This window comes from Trachurus japonicus, chromosome 13 (assembly GCF_045865225.1).
Source record: "Trachurus japonicus isolate A0001 chromosome 13, Traja_1.0".
NCBI lineage: Eukaryota > Metazoa > Chordata > Actinopteri > Carangiformes > Carangidae > Trachurus > Trachurus japonicus.
Window position 1 is genome coordinate 28,261,892 of NC_140919.1, and position 22,919 is coordinate 28,284,810.

Genomic DNA, 22,919 nt, shown 5'->3' on the forward strand with positions numbered 1-22,919 from the left:
TGGGTAAGCACAGACAGTAAATCATTAATGATCAGTGCTGATTCGCTCACTTAAAAATAAAAACACAAACAGACCTGCAGCAGTGAGCGGTGAGCCAAAAGCTCTCCAGCCAGAGTCTTGTGTTTCTGTAGTAAGCGCAGCACACTGCTCAGGTCCTTCCCATAACCCTGAGCTCCCAGGATGGAGCTCTTCTCCCTGATCCAGGCCTCCGACTCCTCCAGTTCCTAAAAGAAGAACAGGCAGACAAACTAGGTTTAATTTTTACCTTTAAACATTTAACCACAGTTAATAAAAAGAAAAAAATGGAAGCTTGATATTGCTAACCTAGAGTTGAAAAGAAATAAATTAAGTAAATTAAAGAGACAGGGACTGAGAAGTGGGAAAAGATAAAAACAGGTCAGAGATACATCATATATAATATGACATTGGGAAAAAGTTCAGATATATAAAGCAGTCTTTTCTTGTGATCCCCAAAGTGCATCTTACACTGATCCCACTCTGTGTTTGACAGCCTCACAAAATGCAGAAGGAGAAATGAATCAGTAACGTTAGTGATTCACCAATGTGAACCAATGAGTCTTCGGACAAAGAAATCCACTGTTCTCATTACACATCACACAAAGCTTCATATTTGTGGAGCTCCACTGGCACACTTACATGACAGTGCTGCAGGTCAACCACGTAAACAACAGCAAATAAAACATTATGATTAGAGTGCTGTAGTGCTTTGAAATTCATTATGTCTTTTAGACACTTCTGTTCGACCTTCACTCCATACTCAACTGTATAAGACATGGTAAACATGACTTAAAAAATAATGTTGTAGGTCAGAATGAAAGAATAGAATGAATCCACATTGTAATACAGGCTTGTCGTTTGTGCATTCACTTGCTAAAGTAACAGAAGTCAAACAGCCCTTGGGATAAAAATATCTTAATAAAGCATGTTTTCACACTGCTGAAGGTTAAGTTTGAGACTATTAACATGAAGTACTTTGGATATCCAAACACGAGGCCAGACATGGCTTCAGTCGTCAAAGAGCAGGGTTAAACAACAAGAGAACTATTTTGTTTGACGTGTTGTTCAGCCACAGTTGTTTCAAAGGCTCAGTTGAGATGCAGAGATAATGACATTTATTTTCAAACTGTTTCTCTCTACATTCATGCATTCAGAGTATTGCAATCACTCATTAAACGATACAGTGAGTGAAAAATAAAAGATAATGTAATTAAGTATATCTTAGATGTAGTAAGAACTGTATCTAACACGACCAGTCCAACCATCCTACCTGAAAAAATGCCCACAGTTGTCTCGACTCCTCAAGCTCAGAACGCCTTTTAACTGCCAGTTGTTTCAGCTCCTCCAGACAGGAGGAGACGTGGTTGACCCGGTTACAGATCACCTGTGGGTCACACGGTTGGTAACCTGGGAGACAAGAGCATGGGGTTAATGACTATACAATACTATATAATAGGAACAGTGTTCATTCAATCATCACAGTAATTTAAAGAAAAGAAAGAAAACATACACTAACATCAAGTTAAAAAAAAAAAAACTATCTTGACACAGCAGATAAATGTATTTTCTGTGTCAATGTCAAATACTTTGTACATCTCTCCTTAATAAAATAAAGACTAAACCCTTAATTCCTGTCGTAATTGAGTAAGTCCATGACATATAGCAAACACTAAGGGCAGTGAAGCAACTGTTGCCTCTTCATACATCCAAATTGATTTTCTAAAGTATGTACAGAGCAATGCAAAACAAGCCAACAAATCTACTGCTACAGAATAATTACTTCAATGACCAGCTCTCCGACAGTCTCAGCCAAGATTGAACTTGAAATGTCCAGTTTCTGCTTTGCAAAGGTTACATTTTAATGTTGTAAAGGTGTTGCTGTGCACACCCTGAAGCTCTTATGTGATATACAAAGTATGAAAGCTCAGTGTGCTTGTGTGTACCCTCTATCGTGGTGAATTTAAGAGCAGCTGTGTTGAGTGTCTTGACCCTTTCAGCCTGCACTGCAATGTCGGCTTCCTGCAGGCTGTGTTTCTGCAGCAGGTCGTCCACCTCCAGAAGATGCTTCCCAAAGTCCTTAGACAGCAGCTGAACCTGAGAGGGACAACAGGACATAGGAAGAGGAAGACGACAGAGACATATTTTCATTTACTAATTTTATTTCTATTATACTATTCGACTTGTTCCTAATCCTATTTCTTCTTGTGGATAAAAATCATGGACACAGACTTCTACTGTGTCTCTTTCTTCTCTTTCAATTTTCATTCTTCGAACAGTTTACTTTTCCTCAGTGTTGCTCTGACTCCTAATCGGTAGTTAGACAGAGTTAGAGTGTCTCACTGGTTCCCACCCCTTTCCCTTCAATACCTGTGTGTCCTCCATCCAGTCGATCATGTAGACCATATCCTGAAAAGTCTTCTGCAGGGCCAGGTTCTTCTCCAGACGGGTCCTCCTTCCTGCCACCAGCTCCTTCAGCAGACCCCACTGTCCGAGGATGTTCTCCTTACGAGCCAAGATACGACGGATGTCATAGTATCCTTCTGCCTCCATCTCAGCTGCGAGTTCCACTACCACCCCAATTCGCTCTTCATAAGACGCGATGTCTGCTTCGATGGCCTCATGTTTCTTCATTGCTGCCTCGACTGCTGGAAGGTCGTAACCAAAGTTGTCCTGAAAGTAGAGACAAGGAAAAAGAGAAAATGGAAGAAGTGTGAGAAGTGTGAGTGCGCTTTTTGACATAGACATGTATACATATGTATCTGACACTAATACAATAACAGATACAGATTAATATACTTTAAAGGGAAAAAGAGGAAAACAGGAACAGGAAATGCCCAGTTCACCCAAAATGTAGCATGGCATCTTCTCTGTTGTAAAAAGAAATCTAGCTTATTCACCGCTGTGACGTCAGTGGATGTAACCCCTGAGTATTGCAGTTGCAAAGGTCAGATGAATTGAAGTACAGGGAAAATAGCCACACACTGCAGCATCATTTCAGACTGAGAGGTTTTAGTTGAGTCTTAAGATCCTACCTGTGATACAAGTCTCTGGTTTTCATTGAGCCAGGCTTGTCTCATGGTGGTTTTGTGGTCAAAGCGCTGAGCCAGCAACTCAAGCTTCTCCTGACGAATCAGCTCCTTGCGCAAAGCAACACCCCTCTCATGTTCGGCCTTCTCCAGCCTCTCCCAGGCCTGCACAGAGAACGACAAAACTAAACATCTGACAGTTGAAATGAGATGGACAAATACAGTCTTACAGTCTTCTATGGAAAATGTAAAACTGGCTGCAGGTACTCTTTCATCTGTTTTAATCAATCAATAACTTGAGAAGTGATATGTGTGCTATGTTTATCACTGCAGGTGCAAAAACGGCTGTGTATGTTCTGTGAGGGAGAAGGGGAGCTTGGCGGTTGTTGTCGTCGAGCTGAAGTTCATCGTAATTACTGAACTAACAATACTGTGTATAGAATAAAAGCAATACAACACTGCTGGTGGAGTGGTGTATGACCTTGTTGATGTCTGAGATGAGCTTCCCATCATGAGGCACGTAGGGTTTCTGGTTGTTGGCTCTAAGTTTGCTTTGGATGGTGAAGAGAAGGACCTCGAGATTCCCCTTCTCCTGAAACCTGAGCAAGATATAAAAAACTGTAGTTAAGTAAATGTTTCGTTATATGAAACAATCACTTTGGGTCTGGGTCAAGGACATGAGGCAGCATGAATGCTTCCTGACAAGGCAATCTGACGACTGGGGGTAAGGGGCGATGTCTCTGCTCTCTCTGCTAACCAGATATCCAGTGTCATTGCAATCCATTAGTCTGGGGGAGATGACTGTATAAACATATGTGGTTTTTTTACTGCTTCAGAACAATGGTGACAATGTCTGAACAAGTGCAGAGCCTTTAATGAAACAGATTCCCCTTTAAAGTAACATTGCGGAGTTTTTCGGCCTTAAAATAATGTTTCCAGACTCACTGCAATGGTAGAAAAATGGTTAATAGGATGAATGGTGCTGCCGCTGCAGCCTGAGCCGGGTCGCGTCGGCTGAAACTGCGCTATGTAACTTCCCTGCACGGGTACGAATCGAAACGAGTTGTAAATGTAAGTGTGCATAAAGAAGAAAAAGAGGTTTCTAAAAATCTTGTTCTGTCAAACTAACAGTTCAAAACTATGTGAAATAATATAATTGTATATGACAGAGAAAAAGAGCAAATCCTCAGAGAGAGAGAGAGAGAACCAGAGGATAATGGACACTTGACAAATGACTGATTAATCAGTTATCAAACATATTTAGCAAATGATCTGCTGATTTCATTATTTGATTAACTGCTTTTAGATGTGAAATCCCACAGATTAAACTAAAATAAGTATCACAGTCATCTTTTGGAAAAGATGAGAAGGTGTTCATTTTGGAGATGGTATCATCATGCTACTGGCAGCACATCTCTTTTTGAACTACATCCTGTACGTACAGTATGTTCTACTTGGATTGTGTCATTTAGCTCAGATACGTTTTTTTTTTGTTTTTTCACACTTCTCCGAGTCCCCATGGTCTTCAGTGCGTGTATGCATGCATGTTTTATGTTAGGTAATAAATGACACAATATCAAATCAAAATATCAAGATGCTATATTGAAAATCACAGAGCATACTTGATCGGCTTCTCTATAGTGCAGTAGGTGGTGAAGGCCTGTAGCTGTTGCTGGACTCCTGTCAGTGAGTTGGCAAACTTTTGGTTGCTGATGACCGCGATGGTCTTTTCAATCCAGTCCAGCAGGTCTGACGCCAGAGCCTCGTACCGGTTGATGATTTTCTCTGCCTCGATACAGTTGTCTAGTACCTGAGTGATACAGACAGACGATGGTTTGAAGGAAATTTGAAGGGAAAGAAGAAGGAAACAGAGACCAACACAATGAGGGACAGAGAAATCTTCAGACCTATGATGATTTTACATCTCTATCATTGAAGCACATTTTGAGTGATTGTGGCTTGTGTTTTAGTTAGATCGATCAATTTCAACTACTGTGTTAGCTGTCGTACACTGGATATGAAGCATCTTATTACCTTGCCAACCCGCTTGCCCTCTACAATAAGAGCTTTCATCTTGGAGAAGTAGTGGTAGTAGGAAACCACATAGGTGATGATGGATTTTTCATCTGGGTTCTCTGTGTTCACATCTGTAGCAGAGGGATGTGATAGAGGCGGATAGAAGAGGAGTTAATATCTGGTTTACTTGACACAAATAAAATAACATTCATAGAACTTTATTTGGGATTAAAAGACACATAGGATACACAAAGTAAATCTCAAGAAAGTGAAGGACTGTCTCTACCCAATTTCTCCTATTACTATTGGGCAGCCAGTGAGTGTTAAAAAGACAAGCTTCTGGTTGGATGATTCCCCCAAACAAACCGACTGCATCCAAAATGGAAAGGGAGGACTGTTCACCCTTGACTATCGGGGCAATAATTTTATCCCCTACACCTCTGAAGAAATGTACCCTCTGATGCGCCTTCAAAACCCTTACGTTAACATATGTGTCAAGGTGTGACAGAGGGTTAATATACAACTACAATCCTATAACACATGATGCCATCCGTATCTGGAAACATAAGAAAATTTGGATCAAACTGAGAAATGTATCCTTTCCTTTTCCAATTGCAAACAACCTGACCTTCAAAGCATCTACCTTGGACACTGCCGGAAAAGACTGGGAATTAAAAATTGTGGGAGAGTTATACATAAATGGAATATGTGCCTCCTTCCAGGAACTGCAAGAGAAATATTATTTGAATGCTGATAATTTTTTCAGATTTCTCTAGGTCAGGGATTTTGTGAAATCACACATGCAGGACTACCCCGCTGCAAGTCCAGACAAACTGAACGAGTGTTTGAAAAAGCAGGAAGACTCAGAGAAGGTGATTCAGAAGGGTCTTCAGACAAATGGGACAGAAGTCTACAATATATTCATACCTGTTCAATCAATGCCAAGCAGCACCTTATTCAGTTTAAAGTGCCACAAAGGTTATATTATTCCAAATCGAAGTTTAGCAATATATTCCCCAATTTTTCTTTTTTCCCCCCTCTCTCCCATTCTCTTTTTTATTCCTTTTTTTTCTTTACCTCTATATTGAGCTTTGTTCATATGTTATTGCAAAATCTGAAGCCAAGGTATATTCTGAATGATTACACTTTATGTACTCCATTGCTTCAAATAAATAATATTTGAAACAAAGAACAATATCCTGGATATTTCTGTATATAATGTGGGTCAACTAACATTAGCCCAAAACATTCTCACCCTCAGGGTCCAAGAGCTTGGTGAGGCCCAGGTGCTGCTCGGCGATGTTGAAGGCTTGCTGGAGGTTATGGGTTGCATTGGAGCGTGTCAGCTTGTGAAACTCTATCAGGTCCGGTCTGCAGGGTGCAAGATGATGACAGAATTTGCCATATTTGTATGCCGGTAATTGTGTATTGCCTGTCAGTCAAAGCTGCCCCATATCTTCCCACTCTGTCTTTGTCTACTAATCTCAACGTGGGTGTTTGCATTTTGTTTTTGTAGTTGAAGCCATTTTTGAACATTAACACATAAAGATACTGATTAAATTCATGGAAAAACTCACAACTTCTGGTGTAAATAAAATAAAACATCTGCTACTGGTGTCATGCAAAATGTAACATTAAACCACATAGATGTTAGAAATACAACTTACCTGTGTCTGTGTATGAGGGCGTTGAAGGCAAGGCCGTCTCTCCAGCAAGTGGTAAAGTTTTGGATGTTGACCTCAGAGTACCTGGGCAATGAAAAAAACCCTTTTATAACCAAGTGTACCAATATCCAAATACTTACACCACAACTTGTTACATTACATTAAGGATCATGAACTTGAGTTGTTGTGAAGAGTTACAGTTTCCTGTATATTTATTTCACTACTCACCCTGCGGTCTTCATCTGGCACCAGAGCAGCAGGGCATCCTTGGCGGAGCGGGTTTCTCTGTTGTCTTCGGTCTCTATTTTGATCACCTGGATCTGAACGAGAAAAAAGCAACAGGCATTGAGCTCCTTTCTTGTTAAGAATATACATTCACATTTTATGTATGTACCTGTCTTTTACTGAGTCTAATAATTTGGTGTTAAGCAATGAGAGTCCCCTCCTGCTTACTGTATATAATTATATTGATCACCATTATTTGTTAGCGTAAAATTTGTGAAATGTGTGGATCATACTGTATATTTCCCTGAGGTTACCGGAGAAAAATAGTGTTCATGTATAACAATCCCACACTTGCACTACCTTACATTTTACAGTGATGTAACACTATACCTGTCAGTGATTGTTTGATAAGCAGAATCTCATCTTACAGAGTAAACTATTGAGTGCCTATGATACTCTATACTCCCACTATACATAGCAATTGGAATTGTTTCCCATTTCTCCCATCGCGAGGCAGATGATTTGTATTTAGCTACAGATCATAAGCAGCGATGTGATCAGTGCTTTACGTGTTGATAGTAACATGTGACGATGTTTGGCACTGTCATCTATTTCATTTCTGCCCATACAGGCTCTGATTAGCTCAGTTATTTCTACATCTGGGGAAACAGTTCTTCACATGAGCCAGACCAGGTGTATCTGGTTCACTTGAACTGACAAAGTGACTGAGAGGTCCCAGAGACATGTCAGACTCACATTGTTGTGATGTGGCACCTGAACCGTCACATGAACCAATGTTAGAGAATTAACAGTAAAACAGGCAAAAGCAAAGGCAGCTGAGGGTTTCAGTGCAAAGTAGTGCAGCAGCATTACAACGCTTGATGATAGGTGACAGTGACAGCTATTCCACCAATCACATCACAGTGACATGATCCAAGGTAATTGGGGACCTGACACTTATAAATCAGCTGCTAGCCATGTTGTGCGGCACATAGTACGCACACACAGATGTTTGTGCTTGTATATTTAGGACATTTAGCGCTACCCAGCATCTAACCACAACCCTAACCATCACTGCTACATCTATATAATCCCTTAACCCTTGTGTTATGTTCACATTTTGGACCCTTTGGAACTGTTCGGGTCAAATTGACCCAGAACATTATTGTTGGTTTTAAAAGAAATATAGAACTAAATATTTACATAAAAAAACTCCAACATATATTTTCTTTATCTCAGTTACAAACAATATAGATAACATACATGAATCATGTTTGCAATTAATGTCTGCTAGATCACATTTAACAATGGAAGTGTCATTCGTTTTTTGTGTCTAAGTTATAATGTATGTAAAAAATCCACTATAGTAAAGCCTTGGGGTGTTTGTGTGTGTCTGTGTCCATGTAAGTTTGTGTGTGTCTCTGTGTCTGTACGTGTGTGTGTCTGTGTCCATGTGTGTGTCTCTGTGTGTGCATGCGTGTTTGTGTGTCTGTGTCTGTAAGTGTGTGTGTGTTTGTGTGTGTCTATGTCCATGTAAGTTTGTGCGTGTCTGTGTCTGTGTCTGTGCGTGTGTGTGTCTGTGTCCATGTAAGTTTGTGTGTGTCTCTATGTCTGTGCGTGTCTGTGTCCATGTGTGTGTCTCTGTGTGTGCGTGTTTGTGTGTGTGTGTCTCTGTGTGTGTTTGTGTGTGTCTGTGTCCATGTAAGTGTGTGTGTGTGTGTCTCTGTGTGTGCTTGCATGTGTTTGTGTGTCTGTGTCCATGTAAGTGTGTCTCTGTGTGTTTATGTGTGCGTGTGTGTGTTTGTATATGTGTGTGTGTGTGTGTGTGTGTCTGCGTCCATGTAAGTGTGTGTGTGTGTGTGTGTGTGTGTCTGCCTGTCTGTCAGTCAATGTATTTCATCCGGGTCAAATTGACCAGAACATCCTATGAAGGACATAAACGCGTAGGGGTATTGTAGCATATCATGTCAATATTTTTTTTTTCTTTCACACGTTCTTCACATAAAATAAGCCAAGGCCATGGATTTTCAGGGCGAAAAGTCGTATCCTTGTATATTTTTTCTTTTAGTAAAAATTTGAAACGGGTCAATTTGACCCGAACACCACATAAGGGTTAACCCAGCTCTTTGACCATGTGTGAGAGGGGAGGACCACCCATAATGACCTCACTCCAAAGGTTTTAAACTCAAACTATTCCTTGTATCATACAGCCATACAAGCACACACACACAAATACACTTTGAAACTCAGTCTAGATGCTACTTCAGCACTTCACAATTTAAATACAAACAATAAATATGGAAAAGCTTAATTAATTCCAGCATTGGATATTTATGAAATAGTCACATCCATTTTTATTGTATTTTGCAGTTAATTATTTATCAGTGACAATTATCCCAGTCCAATAAAATACATAATTTGATCAATTTTCAAGAAGGAACAACAGATTGATAGAGGTAAAATGTGTCACAACATAACAGTTTGAATGAAGAACAAACATGCTTGGGAAGCAAGCAGTTTCTAATGCATCATAATAACTATACAGTACAGTAATTAAAAATGATCAATATTGTTCACACATCCAGCAAATAAGAAAAGGCTGATTCATTTTCTTGTTGTTTAACTGTCATGGTGAGTGAGAACAAAAGTAAGATACTTGAAATACAAGAAGTAGGATCTATAGTTTACTACTATTTATCAATGGTTTGTCTGTTGTGATGTAAAGTGTGTCTACCAGTAGTAAGAAAAAAAAAAGAAGAAAAGACAAGATTGTGATGCGTATGACAATGTGTCAGATAAGCTCACAGGAAGTGTGCCATTAGGAGCATGTTCTGCTACTGAACACACACTCTACATCTCAGCTGTGTCAGTCGTGCAGTATAATGTGCATTCAGTAAAACCTGAATCTCTGAATCATAGGAAAGGCAGATTAATGTGCCTCAATTCAGGTTCACTGTAAACAGCAAGTGAGCTGGCAGTGTGTCAGGTAAGCATACACACTGCACTCAGTACATAGCACAAGGACACTCAGCCAACCGTATATAACACTATGATTGAAGTCACTGCAAATAATAACAGTCTGTTATTTGCGTATGGTTCTGTAAATACAGAAGGATTACCTCTTCTTTTGCCTGTCAATCCTCTCCCTTCTTTTCTTTCTCTCTCTCTCCCTTTCTTTCTGTCTCTTTCCCTCTTTCTGCCTGTGTGCAGCTACTGCAGTGGTTTGGTCCTACCTGCTGACTGGGCAAAGTAAACTCTCTCTTTCACCAAAGAGGAAGGAGGGACAGGGGAAAAGAGGAGGAGATGAGGAGAGACAAAGTGCAAAGGAGAAAGATAAATGGAAGCCACTCGGACAACATAAACCGCTGCCAACTCTCTGACGTTATTCTTAGCAAGTAAATGTTCAAGAAATTAAGTTAGTGACTAATATATAAACATGATTTCATATTTGGAATCACACCTCAGACTCCTAATTTCATAGCTGGTTAAAAAACAGTCGTATAATGACAAAAATCCCAGGCCTGGATCAGTTGTAAATTATGAAATGAGCTGTTTTTGGCCTGAAGCTAGTCAGTAGACAAAAATCTACTGCGTACTTTAAAATTTAATTGGTCCAAGAGAAGCCAAGTCTCACAGAATGCAAACAGAGAACACGGATTCAGCATTTTACGCTACATCCAGTCTAACGTTATAGTTTTAAAACGTATCACTTTCACTTACATTCTCACATGGTGTCCAAACTACTCTGCATTTTTCAGGCCCTTAAAATGGAGACTTTTGGAAATGCTACTGGCCGTTTGTTAGAATGAAAGCTCTGGGGTTGTATTTGAGGAAGGCAGCTTGTGACCAAAAAATAAGCATGAAAGAGTGTGGCATACTGTATGTAAAACAGATGTTTATTTTAACTATTAGTTGAGTGAATGCTCAACTAATTGTGAAAACTGTCCCATTCATTATTTATCACAATATCTGTGATTATTGTTTCCAATGAGAAAACACCCTTTCCCCTCCATCCTCACTTCTCCTTCCTGCACTGTTCTCCTTTCTCAACACATGCAAAATTGAAGAGACCAGCGACCGGCGGCTCTGGGAAGAAGGGGAGCATGACAAAAGACAAGCTCACAGCTAATGGTAGCAAAGCTGGCAGCGAACATTATTCTAGCCCAACAAAATGTGTAGGTACATCTATTCAACTGGACTCCGAACATCGAAATGTTGCAGGTCATATTTTTCAGAAATGTAAAAATCTAGCGTTGTTTTTCTAATCTAATCTACTGAATCAATTGCCTAATAACATGCCATTCACATTAAACACCAAAACTCACTTTAAACACGCTTTATGATTAAATTGCATGTCAATAAAACCCATTCATCTATTTCTGCATTAAACATTTACATAGAAATTATGAGAAAAGTCAGCCATACTGCATACACACAACACTGGCCTCTCTAATTGCTTCTCTAGCCTGGCCTGCAGAGGGGTCATTTGACATAAGCTAATTGTACTAGCAGCGCTGTTAAATCTGCTTTGTGGTAGATAGCCAGCCCAAGCATGACAATACTGAGTCCCAAGAGAGAGCTACTGGGGGACAGTGCACCGTGAATGTTACGGGATAGGGCGGGGGGGTCTGAATAATGCTAAACAAGCATTTCGTGCCGAGGCCACACTGTATCACTGAAGCGTAATGAAGAGGAGCCCTGGGCTTCTGCTGTACTTACATGGCAGGAACTGATCCTGTATCACTGCTAAGGCCTGGAAACCTGTATGTGTGTGAGTTTGTGTGCTAATACATGTATGCCAGTTGGAAAGTGCACATATGTTTGTAATAGATAGATCGATAGGTAGATAGATAGATGGACAGGCAGGCTTTGAGTGTATGTTAGAGAGCGAATGCAGTGTGTGACGGTCGTGTGTGTGTGTGTGCGTGTGCGTCCTTGCTGAAGAGCAGACTGGAAGGCGACTGCTACCTCTCGGCTGCTGAGCCCAGAGTGACATTCAGGCTGTATCCACCAAACACTGCTGTCGCCGTCGCACACTGATGATGCTGCAGCTGTGACAGCCTCCTCCAAACAGTGCTGCTGCTGGAAGCTCATCCCAAATGAAGCCACTGCTGCTGATTACAGCGTCCTGGTGCTCGAGTGAGTAGCATGGCCAACACATGTTAACAACTCAGTGCACTAACAAAGATTCTCAGATTTAAACCTCGGCACCTCATGGGAACAACGTGTGAAGGTCAGTCCAGTAAAAAACGCCCGTGTGATACTTCTGCTCATACCGACCACTACTGGTATTAACTAGACATTAAAAAGTACAGAAAAGATCACAATCATAGTGACCAAAATGATGACAGTTACCAGTGTTATGCAATGCAATGAAAATGTTCATCACATAATAAAACACAACCTGAAATTATTTCCCAGAGTGACTGTTTACATTTAAATATAAAAATAATAACATGTCCAACACATCAGTGTCATACTTGTAGCAGTATTAGGTTCTCCTGCAGAATGCCTGTAAACAAGGGAATGCCACATTTCTTTTCTGTCACCATCACAGGCCAGCGGGTGCTGTTAAACAAGAAACACTACAGCTACAATGCATTCTGGGATTAAACTGTAGCTACAGACGTTTTTTAAAATACACAGTCACTGACTGAAGCATCACACATGGAGCTGAACCTCTCCCTCTCTCTCTCTCTGCTGCATCTGTGTGTGTGCATGCAACACTCACAGCAGAAAAACAAACCTGTCATTTGCCTTTTTTCAGTTGGTGCAAAAACTTTTAGCTGGATGGAAAATCTCTGTCACTGCTGCTGCAACATTTTAACTGACACATAACCCACATTGCTTGTCATGCAGTGACTTGGGAGGATGTTGATGGTTGATGCATTACAGATTACAGAACAGAACAGGGCATGAGTCCAATCAACCATAGTCAACCATAGTGCTAATTAAAATGTAAATAGTAACAACCTGGCCTATCATGTTATATCTAAATAATGAACAAGATAACAAATACATTTAATTTTAATATTGTAGGCATTTATGCAGCAACCAAGACCAGGCACAATAAGATGTTATACTGCCAACACCCTCCTATCAGTTACATCACAGAGCTGTGCTTAAAGCAGAAGTAAGCGATACGGTCGTTTTGGCTAACTTCTTGTCAGCCGATGGAGTTAGCAGTCCCCGCCTTCGTCCCTACATCACCACATGCACGCGCATCCCTTGGCTGCACACACAGAGAGGACCGCCCCTTTATGCCGTTCTCTCTCCTCATTGGATAAAGGTTGTAGGATACAAGGAAAGTTTTCTCCTCGGCTTACAGCAGAGCAGAGTGACTGACAGACCCGTGTTTCGGACCAAACACTCTATACAAGTGATTGCTGTCGGAATATATAACTATTTAAGACTTATATTAACACAAATATTCTGCTTACTTCTGCTTTAACATGTTATTCAATGATCTTTACAATACGCAGATGTTCCACATGTTTGTTTTTACCTGGAAGCGTAGGATGATGGTCCAGATAAGGCCCAGGGTGAGGCGGTGGTTCCCATCCACGATATCATGGGAACCAACGTTTTCCAGGTGAACTCTCTGTTCTTTAAGGAACTGCAAAGCTTTGTCAACATTTTCCAGGCAGTGGATCCGCATACGTCCCCGCGTTGGCCGTGGCTAGAGGAAGACAGGGTGATGAATTACTACCTATCATTAAGTGCTACAAGCAGGAAAAACTCAAAGCAACTGTGACGCAGGGGACTTTCAGTAAGCTGTTGTTAATGTGTTTTTTAAAAAGTACAAGATAGCCAGTGAGTGGCTTTACTCATGTGTAATTAATTTATGATAAAAATAAAAATAAATTCACACTTTAACACAAAAACACACTCACTTCATGTTCTATGAATGGTCAATTCAGAGAGCGTACAAACTAATGCAAGGCCCATTATGATTTGTGTGTGTGTGTGTGTGTTCCCACCAGCAGCTCTCCGCTGAGGACCTCCAGCAGTCTGGTGAGCATGTATCCATCTCTCAGGTCGTTGTAGAGGTCAGCTATGCGACAGGACACTCTGGCCAGATGGGAGTTAACCCATTTGGTAAAAGTCTTCTTCTGCACCGCATCTCGTTCATCTAAGGCACATAAAAAAAATCAACTTAACATTATCTAAAGCAGAACTGGGGGGATAATATTAGATCAAATATTATCTCAAACAGCATTAACTAACACAAGCATTCAATCATATCGTGCTTACAGCTTATTCTTATATGTCAACTTTTTTTAAGTATGAGATTTGTACTGTTTTTTTTTTACTTCTGCTCTCCCACTAAAACTATATTAATATTAGCATTCGTGGATCTGCATTTTTTTGTGTGTCAAGTCATGAAGTTGTGGTAAATAATTGGCTGATTAGTTTGTATTGCATTGTATTTGTAGTATGTTTGCATATGTACATGAGTAACATTGCTGTGCGTGTGACCACTGACCAGCCAGGGCCTTGATACGGGAGCACTCAAACAGCTTGGAGCTGGTACACTCTGTCTCCCAGAACCCAGAGCTGATTGGTCGGTTGTTGTTGTTGAGCTGGCGCTGGGCTTCCGCGTTGTCCAGGTCTGGAGAGGCATTAGCCATCGCGCCCGACGCCCTGAAATACACACGGAAGAGACACATAATTTAAAAACATGCTTAACAATCTGAGATCCATCTAAATAAACATTCATTAACCAAATGAACAGTAAAAAAAGTCAAATATCAGTAAAATCATGATGCTGATTGACAAAGGACAAGTTAATATGGTTTAAATAGTATATATAAGACTACTAAGAGTGAATATTAATGAAAATAAATAAACAAATAAAAAATAAATAAAAGAGAAACAAAAAGCTTGCTTCTTCAAATTTGGCACAAACACTTACTACAGTAACTACTTTGTGGTGTTTCGAGGGTCAAAGGTCATTACTGAAGACTTCACATATTAATTATGACAAAACTTCACACAATTGATTTTTATTTTATCTGACTCTGGATAAACAAGGATGTAACGTCGTGGAACTAGTCTGAGTGGAGGACGCAGAGTGCCACAGGACACCAGTAATCTAGTTTATCCTCTTGACGTCCACAGCCCACAGAATGCATGTGTGTGTACAGTAAAGACATGCACTGTACACACATGTGTGCACACACTCGTGAAGAGGACAGGTGTGATTGCTGTGTTCTTGTCCTGTCTGACTATAAGCACATCCCCACATCGGAAAGGCTGTTCACACTTCATAATCAAACTCTGACTGACTTCACACACCTCATAGGACACTTTAACCCCTATTTAGCCACACAAGTTCACTCAAACAAATTCATATTGATGGAGAAATTACGTACAAAACACTACAGCAACACTGCAACATGACGGAGAATCAAAACGCACAAACAAAATGACTCACTGCAAAAAAAAAAAAAACTACTCAGGAGTAAGTAACAGTTCCTTCCCGTTCATGAATGATGCAGCACCTGTCCTCGGCATCAGAGCATCTTACAATAGAGGAGCTTAAAATAAAATCTCTCTGATGATTCAAGGGATGGTGGGAGACAGAATTAAAATTATTTGGCTCTCTGATCTCTCCTTCTCTTCAATTGACAGCTGAAAGCCAGACGTTAAAAATAACTTCAAAACCTCACTAGGAAATCACACTGTGCAGGGTGAGAGGTAAGAAATGGAAATGTTCAAAACATCAAAAATGATAACAAAAATGATCCATCTCATTTTTGTTGCCTTCGTTTGCAGAGCTGATAGAGCTGTTTGTTTATCAATCCCGGATTTAGACTCAGATAAAATTAACAAAAACTAAACTAACATCTTGACAGAATGGACGGATTCAAGCAGTATGCTTCAGGGACTGCTTCTGTTTCAGGTGTCCATTGGAAAATTCAACCTAAAGATCAGCAGAGTGAATATTTAAAATCCCTGCTCTCACGTGCTGTAAAAGCGTAACAGCAATCAAGCATGAACTTTGTTTTCAAAGGTTACATTCTCACTCTTGGGCAGATCTTTCAACAACTTTTCTTGGACTGTAGCTATTAGCTAAATGTCAAAAATGTCAAATGTGAAGTGCAGACAGCCCCATATTTTGCAAATTAAAGTAATGGAGGCTGGCTACTAAAAGTAGAGAGTAGGGTATTTAGTTATACCTCAGCATGTTTGTGGAGACCTATTTGTAGAGGAAAAAATGGATGGACTTTTTCTATAGATATTTTGTGCTCTATGATGGCAGGGCACCAGACTAACTTTTGTTGGTGCACCAGCACAAATATAGGTACACAACTTTTGCCTCCCACCAATTGCAGGCCGCTACGGCGTCATTTTGGGTTGTGAGTAGGGATGCAAATTATCGATTAATTCATTAATCATTAGTTGGTTGACCGTCAATCGATTAACGGTTAATTGATTTGTGGCAATTTTCCTGGGAACCTAAATTTCCTTTGGTATAGGGACTATAACATAAAAAGCTGAACATTGCTTATACAGGGCTCTACACTAACATTTGTTACTTCCTGCTTTAGGGGCACAATGAAAAATGTTTCAGTAACATGTTATTTAATGTTGAGGGTCTAATATGACGCATTTTTACATTTGAGAACAGTAAAAACACCCTGAACATTTTTGCTCTGACTTTAAGTTGACTTCTAATGTGGTTGCCTGGAGTCCTTTCTGAATGGATGAAAATTGCTGCTTTTCAACCAACCAAGAGGTTTTATGTTTAATACTGAAAAAGACATAAATACGGACAGACATAATTGTCAGTCTTGTTAGATATTACACAACATTTAGTTCAGACAAAGTGATCTGGTTGGACGAGGGTCACTCCATGAGTATTGATATTCAGTAAAGCAGCACTGGGACTATGAACTACACTCCACTTTACAGGTTTTCTATGAACCCATATGTAGCGCAACATTAACTGTTGTTATCTTTGTGACAATCTTCCCAAAGATGAAAATTGACAGAAATTGATTTTAATCCAGGAATAAATGATTTCTGGTCATCAGAGCAAGATGAAGGGAAGCCTGGATATCAGCACCACACACCTGAGGCAGTCAACATCACTCCCTACTAGTGAATCCTAGTGAAAACAACAGACTATCATAGTTTAGTTAGTTAGTTTAGCATCTGTTCCTAAATCTTTCTTTATGTTTCATTTGTGATGGGTGCATGGAAAATACATGCAGTTGTTCCTCCCAGTAAAGAGCAGATGTGCCAAGAGGACATGAAATATGCCATTTGGTGCTCTTCTCCGAAGCTGCTTGCTTAGGGTGGAAGAATCCATGTTTGCATGCATGGCTGGAGCCAGCGGGAAAGAAAACCTTATTTTTACTGAACTTTTTCACATGAAGGCCTAAGGGATAGAGCTGATGATTTAGAGATGTGACGAGGGAAACAACACGCAGCTTTTTATTTATCCCTCTTTTCTTCTGTGATTGAAAGAGGCACTTGGTTCTTTAGCTCTGGTGTTGTATGCTATATTTCATAGTGTATATATATATTTTTTTTTTTTGCAAAATTGATTACAATTGGTGATGGCAGGTTTGAAGCTGGAAAAAAAAAATCTTTGTTCTTTCCGACCCTCAATGACTTCTCCTGCCCCCAGTACAAATACAAACCACTGGGGCTGAAGTAAAAAACACATCTATAGTATACCCTCCTGGCTGTTGGCCTTAACAGTGTTCACCCATTGAAGCCCCCACGTTGCAGATGACACTGAATGAAAAATGTTCTTCACTCTCCTCAGCCTCCTCCCTTCCCCCATCTCTCCCCCCATCCCCACCTTTCTCACATACACAAAAAATGATTACATGGATTTCAATCAAACATATTACAGTTGGCTCATTTCTTACATTCTCAAAAATACAAATCTCCAAACCACTTGGCAATTGCTCATAACAAAATTGAATTTCTCATTCATTTTATCAAATTACAAATGTACATCTTTGCAAATGATTTAGTACAGGTACCCTACAGTTGGCACAATTTCCAAGTGAATGGATCTTGTTGATCTAAACTGATTGATTGATTGTCAGTCTAATGGTTGTTCTCTCTCCAAAGCATCATTTCATTGTATAAGTCATCACATGCACAGTAGTCTGTTCAATTGTCAAAATTAGACAACAGCATAATACCATGATTACCATATATGAATCTCTTGGAACATTTGATTGATTTGATTTAGGCCACATATAATTTTCCCTGTTTTTTGTTGATATGTTTATATTACAGTTTATTATGCTGTATATATTTTCTGTTTACTCTGATGTACAGAAGTTACTTTATGTGTGTGAATAAAAATGGTTACAATTTTCTTGGCAGTAGGCATGCAATGAGTGATGTCAAACATTAGGGGCTACTCTAACAGTAAAATCCTTTTTTTTTCAGTTTTATACACAATTGTATTCTGTTAGCTAGACAAAAAAAACAAACTAGTACAGTAACCATTGTCAATGAAGCACTGGGCTGAGACTGAGAGGTGGACATGAGGGATATTTCAATGGTCCTCTGCCATAGTGACAAAACATCTAAACATTTTGACTTGCAGTGCTCACACGATGCCAAAGGGACGATGCATTTTGGGGGCAATGACTATTTATATGAGGAAGGAATTTAGTTTTTGACACATGATTGAACTGTTTTGGGAGAGATATGAGCTTTTGCAAGTGAGCTATGGTGTTGTGCTGAACTGTAAGACTGTTTTGCCAAATGATCTTAGAGTTGTGACAATGTAATTTCTGTTTCAAGAAATGAGCCAAACCAATGTAGAAAAACTGTAATAAGACAAATGCACCAGTACAAGATTTAATGTGAAGTTACTGACAGCACACACCACATGTTGTATGCTTATTTTACAGGTTTAAATATGTCAAAAGAGTTTTTGATAGATTTATTGATTAGGATTATTAAATTAAAGATTAAAAGCCAAGGGTGAATGAACCTGCTGCATAGGGTTTAGGGTTGTTCTCTGTGATCTTCTGCATCAATCTTTATGCTGTGAATCTCTTTGTCTCTCACACATCCCGCCCCTTTTCTGGCCCGTTTCTCTCTCCACCACATCAGAAGTCCTCACAAACCTCACATATGAAACCCCTGGAAACAACATAGCCATATGAAGTAAATGTCAGTGTACCCTGCAAGACAGAGAGAGGAGGGGTAGCTGTGCACATGCACTTAGCTGTTCTCCCTGGAGAAAACAACAGCAAAACATTACAGAGCTTTCTGTCTGATGATGAGGCAGACGGAGGACTGCAGCAGAACCCAAAACTACAGGTAACCCAAAAACTGAAAATGCAATGGTGATCTCACTACTCTGTTCTGCTCTCAGTCAAGGAGGCAAACACACCACAAGCACACATTATAATATTATTCACATAGTATTTTGTTGTTGTTTGCTGTTACTGTAATCCATGCAAATGTAAGGACTATGATGGATTAATCTGGCAGCTATTTTCTTGATTAATCACTGTGTAATGTCAGAGAACAGTAAATAAAATTGTTAAAAATGTTAATCAAATTGGCCATGAGCAGAAAGTGAATAGTTGCATCTTGTGTCTTGTATCACTGAAACACTGTTCACTCCCATGCAGCTGTACTCAATATAGAGGGATTATTTGTTTACCAACACTGCGGATGCGTGCGCAACCTGACTGCAGAAAGAACCGGTTGTCATGGTTACCTCCATGGATCTGGTGTAGTCAAAGCGGTGTTAGCTAGCGATGTTGTCAGCAAACTAGAACCTTTTATCACCTACTGATAAAAGTGTGTTTTATACATAGACTGTTGGTTTTATAACGGCAGGAAAAAAACATCAGGATGGAGGATCGAGTTTGTACCGCGGCAACGGCAACTCGGCCACGGGACAAGCCACAGACACTCAGAGCATGGCGTCGGTCATCAGAAAAAACAACACTGTGCATCCTTAACGTTACCTACAGCTATTTAACAGACAATCATGTTCAGGAACTCTTACACAATTACAAAACTGTGTGGCTGTGAGGACTGAGGTGCTGCCTGGTCAGAGAGGGAAGAGGACGGACCTGTCTAAAGTCTGGAACAACTGCATCCTGACCCGAACTGCACCTGCATGGCTGAGTACCGGTAATTTAAAATAATATATCTTAACGTTTAATTAATCTCAGCTTGCTTTCCATTAGTATGTGAGCTCGTCTTCAGTCTGTCGTTATTGTAGTAAACATTTCACAACTCATTCGCTGCAGTTACACAGCTGTGCCAGTGGGCATATCTAGCTCTATCACCATTCAAATCAACGTGTCTAACACATTTATGTTGCTCGAAATTAATCGTCAATCTACTATTTTCTTTATTTTCTCTATTTCTTTTTGCTCTTGCTGCTCTCTTTCTGCAGACGACATGCACAGTAGAACGTCAGTGACGTAGACTGATAATCCCTCTATATCTCCACATGATTTGGTCTAGTTTGTCTTTAAGTCTCAGAGGAGTGGCAGCTGGTGATGTGATGTGAACCAGCCCCAATGTTTAACCTCCATGTGTGGCTGAGTCTCTCACCAACATTTCCCTTCAGAATATGTGACAGCCAAAATCAAGATGGGTTGCAGAAGTCCCACTGCAGAGCGAAATGACTGATTCAGAAATCATGAATTTAGCGTTAACGTTGACACAGAAACACAGAGACTGTGTTTGCCACAGAGAGATGGGAGCATGATGTGGATAACTGAAGAATCTGAGAAAACATGTTATCATTTTAGCCATTATCACGCAGTTGTACAATATGTGAATGGCTACAAAGGAAACAAAGAGACTCATAGTAAAGAACTTTAGTGTTGGAATAAAACAATGTGAGATGTGTAATGTCACAGTTAGACATAAGATAACACGTATCAAACCCATCGTTACAGAGGAGACACAGCAACACATCAGTCAAAGTGCTACACTGTCATGTCTAAATACTGTGTGTGTGTGTGTGTCCTTTGCTCTCCTTGCCTTGATCCTTGCCTAACCTCAACCACCTGGTGTCTTTCAATCAATCAAAATCACACCTCACAGGACTGCTCTGATATCTGTGTGTGTGTGTGTGTGTGTGTGTGTGTGTGTGTGTGTGTGTGTGTGTGTGTGTGTGTGTGTGTGTGATTGTCAGACTAATGTTGACTCTCTTGCCTCAGGCTGGTGGATTCCTCAACAGCTGAGTCTGAATCTTAGATTAAAGGTGATAACACGCGCACATGCATGTGTGCACACACACACACACACACACGCTCATCCATTTTCTGCTCCATAAATAAAAGTAGCCATGAGAAGCTTCAAAAATTCCTCTAGAGACTGAGCCCAGAGGATAAAAGTGAACACACAGTGGACTTATGGATTTGCGTTCAGAAAAGTATGAATAAACTCCCTCATTTCCTGGTGTACGTCTGACCACAAGGTGCAGCTACATCGAATCCAGTGAGCTGAATGTAACTACCATCCAGTTTTTATTATGCATATGAAGTGACACAGGTGGTAAGGTACAGACAGGCACACTTGAGCGTAACGTTAAAAATAAATGTTGGCTGGAAAAGTGCAGCATCTCACATATGTTTACTAATACATTTCTTGTTTAGAGCAGACATTATACCAATCAAACACAACTGATCTGTGAGTCAGTAACTGCTACAACCATTGCATGGACTGACAAGAGGATGGATCATCATCTGCCTACATTGGCACCATTGTTTTTTTCATACTTGTATTATTCATTTTTTAGAAGCTGCTCTTTGTGCTTAAGTGACTCAGATACAATACAGCATATTGTAAGTCTGGTAAAAAAAAAAAAAAAAACTGTAATATGTTGTTCAAGTTCTAGCACCACAGACAGAAAACAGCAGCTGCAACCTTAAAATGACTTCTGTGAATGTGAAGTCAAGTCACTACCTTAAACCGACACTACCGGTACAAAAAGACTATAGATATATATAATTAATAGTATGGCCATCATTTTACTTACTTTTCAAAGTAAAGCGTCTTAGCAACAGAATCAGAAATAAAGTGCTGAGTAATGCTGCTGCCCTCACAGCAGCCAGTGTCTGAAGCTGGTCATTATCCTGCTGAGCTCCAATAATGTTGCTGTAATGACATTATGTTATATCTAAGAAAGAAATTTCAATACTGTGTTGAAAGACACTAAACCTGGTGCCTCTGAACATACTGGAAACCACAGCAGGAACACAGGATCAGGATAAAGGCTGTTTGTGGACCACTTTGTACTTCACCAGACTGAAAAGGGATCTGGTTCATGTTCTGAGGTTCGTCCTGCTAGACTCCATGGGATTATAGAGTTCATGTTTCAGTCAGTGCAGGATACAATATCTACTGTTCGCTGAACGCTGAAGGATCAAACACTATAACAGCAGCATTCTCTCTGATCTCCACATGGAGCTTGAAGAGGATGCAGGAATCAGGTGTCTGTTTGTGTGTGTGTGTGAGTACATGTGTGACCTATATATATTTATATTAAAAAATTGAATGATTTGCTGTCATTGAGAAAATAGAGTTGTTGCCTCATGGTTGTCCGCCAGCGCCACTTGGACTAGTTTCAGATTATATCCCTATTTATCCAGAGTCAAATAAAATGTTAACTTCTAGTATGACATTTCTTATAACAGCTGAGTAAAGTCTTGAGTTATGGCTAGAAACTGATTCACTGTGACCAAAATCTAATCCAGAGGAACATTTTTACCTAATTTTAAGAAATTCCTTCAAGGTGCTACACAGAGATAGAAAGCTTGCAAGAACAAAACATCATTTCGTGACATCACCATGACCTTTGACCTCTTACTGCCACAACTCTTTCAGCTGTTGTTCCCTTTGACATTAATAATACATTTCATTAGCCTTAGCCTAATGTTTATCCCTAAACTTTCATCAAATGATAAAGTTGATAAATGTGGTGATGATTTTCAATTGAATGCAAAGGCTT

The 22,919-nt window shown here is 39.9% G+C and overlaps 1 protein-coding gene across 4 annotated transcripts in view; it reads right to left on the reverse strand.

Moving 5' to 3' along the window:
* sptbn4b (spectrin, beta, non-erythrocytic 4b) overlaps positions 1 to 22,919 on the reverse strand; it is an 81,234-nt gene that overhangs the window by 52,811 nt on the left and 5,504 nt on the right. For 3 of the 4 annotated variants that reach the window (XM_085795721.1, XM_085795719.1, XM_085795722.1), the window contains exons 2-15: positions 14,436 to 14,593; positions 13,930 to 14,081; positions 13,455 to 13,628; positions 6,953 to 7,044; positions 6,728 to 6,808; positions 6,316 to 6,431; positions 5,079 to 5,191; positions 4,667 to 4,854; positions 3,526 to 3,643; positions 3,051 to 3,209; positions 2,386 to 2,688; positions 1,962 to 2,112; positions 1,289 to 1,425; positions 75 to 224 (exon numbers count right to left, since the gene is read on the reverse strand). In XM_085795721.1, the coding sequence (XP_085651847.1) occupies positions 75 to 224; positions 1,289 to 1,425; positions 1,962 to 2,112; positions 2,386 to 2,688; positions 3,051 to 3,209; positions 3,526 to 3,643; positions 4,667 to 4,854; positions 5,079 to 5,191; positions 6,316 to 6,431; positions 6,728 to 6,808; positions 6,953 to 7,044; positions 13,455 to 13,628; positions 13,930 to 14,081; positions 14,436 to 14,580 (2,079 nt within the window). In that variant the 5' untranslated portion in view covers positions 14,581 to 14,593. Of the gene's footprint in view, positions 1 to 74; positions 225 to 1,288; positions 1,426 to 1,961; positions 2,113 to 2,385; positions 2,689 to 3,050; positions 3,210 to 3,525; positions 3,644 to 4,666; positions 4,855 to 5,078; positions 5,192 to 6,315; positions 6,432 to 6,727; positions 6,809 to 6,952; positions 7,045 to 10,068; positions 10,208 to 13,454; positions 13,629 to 13,929; positions 14,082 to 14,435; positions 14,594 to 22,919 lie in introns of those variants that run through there. The other variant, XM_085795723.1, reaches the window with a different exon arrangement.